The sequence below is a fragment of the Glycine max genome, chromosome 10 (assembly GCF_000004515.6).
Source record: "Glycine max cultivar Williams 82 chromosome 10, Glycine_max_v4.0, whole genome shotgun sequence".
Classification (NCBI taxonomy): Eukaryota; Viridiplantae; Streptophyta; class Magnoliopsida; order Fabales; family Fabaceae; genus Glycine; species Glycine max.
This window is the reverse complement of record NC_038246.2, coordinates 9,462,578-9,471,007: the sequence shown is the minus strand read 5'-3', so window position 1 is coordinate 9,471,007 and position 8,430 is coordinate 9,462,578. Positions and strand designations below refer to the sequence as shown.

Below are 8,430 nucleotides of genomic sequence, written 5' to 3'. Positions count from 1 at the left end.
TAATCCTCCACAATTTAGGCCACTGCCCGCCTTCAAATGGTATAAGAGAACTTAGAGAACAAACATGAAATTAATCAAATAACAATTATTGAAAGGGCCTTCCTAAAATATTTCCCAAACAAGACTTCTTTGGCCTCTTCGAAGACATTATTTGGGTCAGCAAAGAAACAAATCCTTGTTTTATTATTTCTACTTTCTATACAATATTTCAAAGGTCATTGATATTGTTTGAGAACACAAACTTCAAATTTTCAGGTGTCTCTACCTGCAATAGAAACATACAACATATTCATGTATACAACTCTAGTGTCTTATCTAAGCTCGAGTCCACACCACATCATGGAGTTGCTTGCTGATTGATTTAACAGTTACTTGGTCATCCTCACCATATAGAATCCAGAAAGATTAGTCAAACCTAACTTCTGGTATATGAAATTTAGTATTGAACAGAATGTTAGAAACTAAAATCTTCATAGGGTGCAGAAGTTTATCAGTCTTATTTACAGTTTTCAGCCCTGTATTTACTGTTCCAATAGAACTTAAATCTTGCAGTTGCTGGGGTGGGGTAGGACAATTTTTAGCATGCTAAAAATTCATGTCTACCAGTTTGTGGTGGGGACATCACAAAATCATCTGCAGAATCCTTGGAAGCAGCATCTTTGTACGAGCAGGCAGCAATTATTTCCTTGTTTATTGTGCCATGCACAATGTCAACAACTTTAACATAAAAGAGATGAAGAGGTAAGTTACAATTGCAAGTCTTAAGTTATTTCCTTGTTTAAATCACACCAAGCTTAATATTGTTAGGCTTCTTCCTTGTGTCAACTTGTCAAAAGGTGCCCTCTTACGAACAAAGAGGATAGGCTTACAGGCATAAGTGTCCCTCACCTGAGAAGTGCTTCACAGGCAAATGCTCTTCCAGTCATTGGAGTCAATCTTGTAGAAAGCATAATACTCCTCCTTTGTGATCTCCTAAGGCTCTGTCATCCAAATGGCCTTATGCTTGTTCACCAACGAGCATTCATGTGACACTTCCTTGCTGAGGAAAAAAAAATGTGACACTTCCTTAATCTTCTTTAAATTACTTTCTTCCTTCTCGTTCTCTTCGTCAACATCCTCCACCTAAGTACATTAAAAAATTAGATATTGAAGTCAAATTGTAATTCAAAAAATACCAAAAAAATAAATAAACGTTTTGAAGTACTTCTTTAGATGGTATTCCTTATGTTCAAGTAGCAATAACGATGACAATTGTATGCATGTTTTGTTTGATATTGATTTCATTTTTTGCATAAAACAAAGAGGGGAACGAACAACAATTTGAAAGTTGTACATTCAGGAACTAAAGAATTCAAAATAGCTAGTAATAAGAGGGATTTGTTTTTGGGATTTTCTGAGCACCAATAGCGGGTACGCTAGAAGCTTGCACTTGAGGAGGGAAGGATGTTTGCAGATAATGAACAACTTTCTTAACTACTTGTCCTTCAGACTTTCCTGGTTCTTCTTGTTAATATGTACATCACAATAGTATAAGCTATGGCGTAAAAACATGGTCTATATTGACTTCTAAGATTGTTAGGGGTCAAAAAGACCATGTCCATAAGCCATAGCCTTATACTATTTATATTTACATATTACCAAAAGAAACAGTCAAATCTGAACGGCAAATAGTTAAGAAAGTTGTTCATTAGCTGCCAATATGCTTCCCTCCTCAAGTGCAAGCTTCTAGCGTACCCGCTATTGGTGCTCAGAAAATTCCAAAAACAAATCCCTCTTATTACTAGCTATTTTGAATTCTTTAGTTCCTGAATGTACAACCTTCAAATTGTTGCTCGTTCCCGTATTTGTTTTTTGCAAAAAAGAAAATTAATCTGAAACAATTCAGGCTGAATTGTTATCGTTATTATTACTCGAACCATAAGGAATAACAGCTAAACAAGTAATTTAAAATGTAACTTTTAAATTATGTGGTATTTTTTTAATTACAATTTTACTTCAATATCTAATTTTGTTAATCTACTTAGGTCGTTTTTTAAATATAAATATGAATTTAAAGGTGATCTACTGATAATATAAAGTACTTGCTAATCACAAATTATGATACGTATCATTTTAAATTTTAACTTAATTTTATAAATATTAATAAATTTATAATAACAATTTTTAACATGTGCTGCAGTGATTCCTTTGACTTCACTATAATCTCCCTGACATAATTAAGAATTAGAATTAGACCTGGGCTGCAGTGATTCATTTGACTTCACTATAATCTCCCTTCTCAAGCCTTTGATTGTCTATGTTAACTTCTTTGCCTCTGATACTGTATAACTCTTCAACATGCCATTGCAACAATTATTTTACCAGGCACATACATTTTTAATTACAATTCCTTTAATTTGTATAAGGATACAAAAATAAAACACGTGTAGCTGAATGGAAAATAAAAAATGAAGGAAGCATGAGACTGTCAAAATATTATGTTTATACATAATATGTTTATATATGATAGCATGAGACTGTCAAAATAAGTAAAGGAAGCATGTACTTTAATGTATTATTTTTTTAAATCATTAGGCCTTAGTCTTAGCTTGTTTTCATTTGGCTTTATGGCTACTGCATAAGGAATGAGCCACAGTCATATGAGTTCTTTGTCTGATTTGACAGTAGAGGATATGAACATATATATGGGTGCTTTATTGTGATATTATTCAATATATCAGTTTTTTTAATGTTCTGCCACTGCTATATCTAGTAGTATCTATTTTCATATCTAGGATGCCTTGAGGGTGTATTCTGATTTGGGGTTCAGCCGCAACTTGATGGACTTCATGGTTACCACTAAGGAGCCTGAATTTGTTAGAGATGTTGATGGGACGGAACATAGTTCTAATTCAGCTGAACAAGTATCTGGTAGCTCCAGCAGGTTTGGGAGTGGAAGATATTCCACATTTTAGGTCAAAGTGAGACTACTTCGAAACAGGATGGGGTTTCTGCTTCGAATTCAAAGAATTTTAATTCTGTTGCTACTAAGCTTATCTGGTTTGAAGTTAATTGCTGAGACATTTGATTGGAGTCATGATGCCTAGGCTTGTGAACTTTCCTTGCTTGCAAAATGTGTAGATTTGTTGTTAGTGCATTATTTGTGGATTTCAAATTCATTTTTAGGAAGTTTTTGGATTGAAGGGCACATTGCTTCTTGGTTGAATAACCTGTTTGTACATAGCTGAAATCAAATTTTCAATACTAGCACTACTGGTCCTTTTTTTTGCAATTCTATTAGCAGCTTTTGGTTTTTTTATGTGTCAATTTCTTGGCTTATTTTACCTAAGATTTTGAATTAATTTAAGACATGTTTCTTCGGAGATAATTAGGCACCAAACGTAAATACCTCTTACAGCATACATTCAGACCTTTTTTGTCGCCTTGTGAGAGATAAATACCTCTTCATATTTTATTAAATTTGTAATAAAAGGTAGGTATTCTTCTATTTTAAACACTTTGACTATATTTTGTTTCTTCTTCTATCACATCATATAGTTTATTATATTTATATTTTTTAACCATGTATCTAATTATTTAATTAGATGTTAGGTGTTAAATAGGTGGTATGATGTCCACAAATTAATTATAATGCATAGTTGGTAATTTGTGATAACAACATCAGCATAAAGGTAATTTGTGATTGAACCATGAAATTCTAGCACCCAAATTTTGGAAAACAGCAAATACTATCTGCATAGTTGGAAGATGAATTCACTAATCACCTGCACCGACTTTTCTTTTGTTTTATTAGTGAATAATCTGCGTATGCCATAAGTTTTGATTATTACTCTGTTGTTTTAACTACTGTACAGAAAACATGAGAAATCAATGTTTTAGTAATGATTTCAAATTACTTAAGAATTATCAATAACATCATTGATAAAAACTCAAATTGTGCGAAGGCTGAAGCATGTTCTTAACAAACCATGAAAAGAAGTTTTTCTAGGAATTCATACTTTAAGGCAATAACTGTTATTAGTGAGTGTCACAATATTTTTTTTCATTTATTATTTGTTCAATTTGGATATTAAATTTGATGGCTGTGACTGCATGGTAAACTTACATTATATGCTGATTGGATGCTTTTGCTTTACTTGGGGTATTATGGCAGAACATTGTCATTAAATTGTTGATTGCTAGTATTGTATAATGATATACATTTGGCTGCCTTTTTCCACAAATTTTGACACCTGGTTATGTAGGCAAAGTTTGATATCGCAGAAGCTACGAAGGTGAAGACGAAGGTTATGTCAACAGTAGCGACGAGATGGCGGCAATTTAAGTCCACATTGACTAGCAAATTTGTGTTTGCTAAGACTGAAGGTCAACAAACACAGGATGTTGTGACAAAATATGGACTAGATCCTGAAGCGTGGAAACAATTTGAAGAAACCCGCCTGACACCTAACTGGGAGGTTAGTTGAATCTGTTTATGGTAACTTCAAATGAATATTTTTTTGCCAATTTGATTATTTTAATTTCAAAAAAATCTCCACAATTATGTATGTCACATTACAGGGTATTAGGAAACGAGCACAATCAATTCAAAAACACAACGACTGCCCTCACGTACTTTCACGTGGGGGATATGATTTGCTTGAGAAGAAATTGTTAGACCAGAAACGAAAAAGGATACAAGAGGAAGCATTGTTGAGTGAAAATCCAGCAAGTGTTGATGAACCCCCATCCCCAATAAAAAGGCATGTTAAGTGGAAGGTTGCTCGGACCAGGGCTGTTGGCAATATGACATCTGACTCTGCACAGGAAATTGCAGATAAAATAGTAAGTTCACCAATATGTTGCAATGTTCATATGTTTAAGTATTTTGTAATGAAAATGACTGCACGTTGTGTATTTTTCTGTCACTTGTTTTGTGTAGGACTCCTTAGAAGAGCAGGTAACGCAGGGTTCGTTTGTACCCCATGGTCGGCAAGACATACTGAACACTGCCATTGGACGACCTGACCATGGGGGTCGCGTTCGGGCAGCAGGCTCAGGTGTCACTATTACTCAGTACTACGGAAGGGCATCAAGGACATGCAGCAGCTCGTCCACGTCCATCAGCCAACAACAACTAGATGAAGTTGTTGCAAGGCTTAGGGAAGACATGACTGGCCAGATTAGGGAAGAATTGAGGACTCAAATTAAGGAAGAATTGAGGACTCAGCTAGAAGAGGAAAATAGAAGGAGCTTGGAAATAATGACCAATGCATTGAAAGAGGCTATTAAAAAAGAGTTGTCAAATAAAGGATCCCAAGAGGCACTCCAAATTCAGCCGGACATACAACAACTAGGTGCGCGTGTCAGCACACAGGGAAGTAATGCTGTTACCAATGCGCAGGCTTCACAAGAACAGGATGCTGATGCCATACCATTGATGGGACTGTTTGTGCAGCGTAACGATGGTACACAAAGGTTTGTAGAAATATTACCTTACTTACAATTGAATCGGAGTTTTGTTTTTTCTTGCAGCTGTAATTGTTGGGTTTGGTTTGTGTTTTGTTCATGGTTTAGTTTTTGTTTTATATGCACTAAAAAAAGCTTTGTTTATGGTTCATTTAAGGTTGGTGGCCATGGGGAAAATAATGGAGGGGGATTCAATCATACACACAGTGGCATATGCAGATGATGTTGTCAGGGTAAGTGTAGAAACAGTTATTGATCCTGAGGCTGAGGTCCCCTATGCCACCTCAGAAATACAATATGTGAAGCAGGCCGTCAATACATTTGTAGCTTGGCCCACACACCTTGTGAAAGCTGTATTAGATGAGGTAACATGTTTCATTTGACATACGTAAAGTAAAACATTCATAGATTACAGTACAAATACTCACCCACTTTCATTAACCATGTAGCATCCACAACGTATTCCACACAACGAGGATGCACATGTGCCGAAGCCGGCTAATGTGAACGCAGATGATCCGTTGCGTGAATTGATGAAGTACAGTTTCGATCTTTACGACAAGCCACTTCAAATCACCTTTGATGGGAGATTTCTTGGAATTGAAGATGCATCTACATCGATATTCATCACATATTCAGATGTTATTGAAATAATAGCAGGAGACAAAAGTCTGAACATATCTGTCATACAATTATGGTTAATGTAAGTGAATTCCTTCATATAACTCATTCCTCATTCATTCAATATCATGATCCACTACAATACTTTCAAATCATGTGAATAGGTATATTCATGAGTGGAGTCAGATATTCAGTCAAGGTTTCATGTATGCATTCCTTGAGCCACAGTCGTTGGTTTGTTCAAAGGATAGACGCAGCGAATGCGAACAATATCTTGAAAGATGGCTTAAGGAATCTGACCGAGAGGTGTACATTGGACCTTACTTCCATCAGTAAGTGCTATTTAACAAACATACTTCAAATGATGTTTGGGTGTATACGTATCTAATGTGAATGACATGCAGGGAACATTGGCAACTCATAATTTTGTGTCCTAGGCAACATGTTGTTGTTTGGTTCTGTTCTTTGCGTAGGAAACCTGATATGCATATCAAAGCTACAATTAATAGGTTATCTCATACCATATAACTTTTTGCAAGCCTTCTTTAGTGGTCATTATTGATTGACATTTTGTTGTATATGCGTTGATGTGGTTTTTTAAAAGCAGTGTAATGACAAAATTGAAGAAGACCTTGTCTCCTGAAACTAAGGCAGTTGCACCAAAGTGGATTGAAGTAAAGGTAAGTCAGCTATGTACCATGTGTTAGTGTTGTCTAGTTAAGTCATGAACTTATGTAATGTATACGATGTTCAAATGTTTTCCATATGTAGAGTCACGTTCAAACCGGCTGTTATGAATGTGGATATTACATAATGCATTGGATCTGGAACATCATAGCCAGCGACATAAAGAGTGATTGGTCCATGGTATGCATAAACTTCAATACAATTGGAACTGAATTTTTATATTTGCAGTACTAACTTACAATTATGAATACTTGCAGTGGTTTGCTAATGACACACCGTTGGACATCGGCATCATCACCACAATTCGAAAGAAATGGGCAACATTTTTTTTAAAGACAGCAATAAGTCAAAACGGCTAATGATGGCGTTGGAGTATTTTTTTCCCTGTATTTGAGACAATTGTTATGTTATTTGACACAGCGGCTATTTTATTTTCGGTCATGCTACTAATATTCTATTCTTAGTATTACCTACTCAATTTCATATAATTGTAGTAATATATTGTCTTTACCCCCTTCTACTGCATTGCATCTGCATTTGATTACCACAGCAACAATTTAGTGCAGCTATAGTACCACCAAGCTTGCCACTGCAGCAGTTAAGTGAACAAATGAAGTGTCCACAGTCATTGGATGGTTGCTTGGTAGAGGTACATGCTAATAACTAATAAGATTTCCTGTGCAGGGTATCATTGTTTTTGCATGACTGATGGCTACCTTGGGGCTGGAGATTTTGGTTGAATCTGCCTCAAGTGTTATTTTGAAGGTAATTGAGATAATCTTTTGTTGTTGTTTGTTTATTATATACCTAAATTTGGGTTGAAGACTAGTTATTCAACATGTGGATTATCTACCATAATAAGTGATTTTATCATTTGAGCAGATGATATTATCATTTGACCTTGCTTTTGCTTTGATTCCGCTCCTAAAGTTCAGTAGCAGCAAAGTGACTAGCAGCACAAGCATTGAAGAGGTGTGTTTCCTCCTTGTTTGTGGATTCATGAACTATAACTTAATACATGAAACTGAAAAATGTTCTAGTTATAAAATTTGATTAGCTAGGCTTACATGAATTGTTGAATTGATCAGCTAGGCATACATTATATCAACTGTTAGTGTCATTTTTTCAGTCTAATAATATTTTGGTTGATATTATCATTATTATGATTAAAGAGATTGCAGGGATTCCAAGGGAAGGGGACCAGGGGATGAAAAATATGATTAAAGACAGTTCTTGAGGAGTTTGTCACATGCTCAGGTAATTAGTGCTAAAGCAGTTGGGTGAAATTCTCATATTTTGAATGCTGCATGCAATTAATATCGTCATTTGATGAAATGCAGAATCTTCCTGACTGGTTTAGTGCATGTTTCATTGATTGCATAAGATGTAAAATATTATTAATCAAGAGGAGTCTTGCTTAATTGACTTCAGTGTTGAGCGTGTTGCATTTGTCTTATGTACTAGTTCATTCATTTATTTAATTTTAGTTGACAACTTCTGGAATGGTGATATCAAAATATAACCTATGAAAGAGGATAATCTTCTCAGCTAATTGTTGAGTGGTTTATTTTTTTGTTTTGTCTTTTATGTTGCATTTGATGACTTTGTTTCTTTTCTTGTAGGGAAGTGGAAGATTTTGCACGAAGGTTAAATTCTGCTTGGCCTGAAAGGATG

The 8,430-nt window shown here is 35.2% G+C and overlaps 1 protein-coding gene across 2 annotated transcripts; it reads left to right on the top strand.

Annotated features, from left to right (window-relative positions):
- Nucleotides 1–3,651: 3,651 nt before the first annotated feature.
- LOC102668415 (uncharacterized) lies at nucleotides 3,652–7,729 on the top strand. 2 transcript variants are annotated; one of them, XR_005886800.1, is made up of 11 exons: nucleotides 3,652–4,457; nucleotides 4,561–4,824; nucleotides 4,922–5,457; nucleotides 5,606–5,813; nucleotides 5,898–6,151; nucleotides 6,234–6,401; nucleotides 6,474–6,578; nucleotides 6,677–6,749; nucleotides 6,841–6,936; nucleotides 7,014–7,521; nucleotides 7,639–7,729. XR_005886800.1 is itself a non-coding variant. In XM_041006052.1 (10 exons), exons 1-10 carry the CDS (start codon nucleotides 4,290–4,292, stop codon nucleotides 7,113–7,115), a joined length of 1,974 nt encoding a protein of 657 aa, XP_040861986.1. In that variant the 5' UTR covers nucleotides 3,652–4,289; the 3' UTR covers nucleotides 7,116–7,722. The 2 variants fall into 2 exon arrangements, 1 of the variants encoding a protein (XP_040861986.1); XM_041006052.1 differs by having other exon boundaries at nucleotides 7,014–7,722.
- The last annotated feature ends 701 nt before the right edge of the window (nucleotides 7,730–8,430 follow it).

Bases quoted from the DNA above. Each gene is read 5' to 3' on its own strand.
- LOC102668415 (XM_041006052.1), top strand. From the start codon at position 4,290: ATGTCAACAGTAGCGACGAGATGGCGGCAATTTAAGTCCACATTGACT. The intron at 4,458-4,560 runs GTTAGTTGAATC...GTCACATTACAG, and splicing joins GCCTGACACCTAACTGGGAG to GGTATTAGGAAACGAGCACA. The intron at 5,814-5,897 runs GTAACATGTTTC...TTAACCATGTAG, and splicing joins TGAAAGCTGTATTAGATGAG to CATCCACAACGTATTCCACA.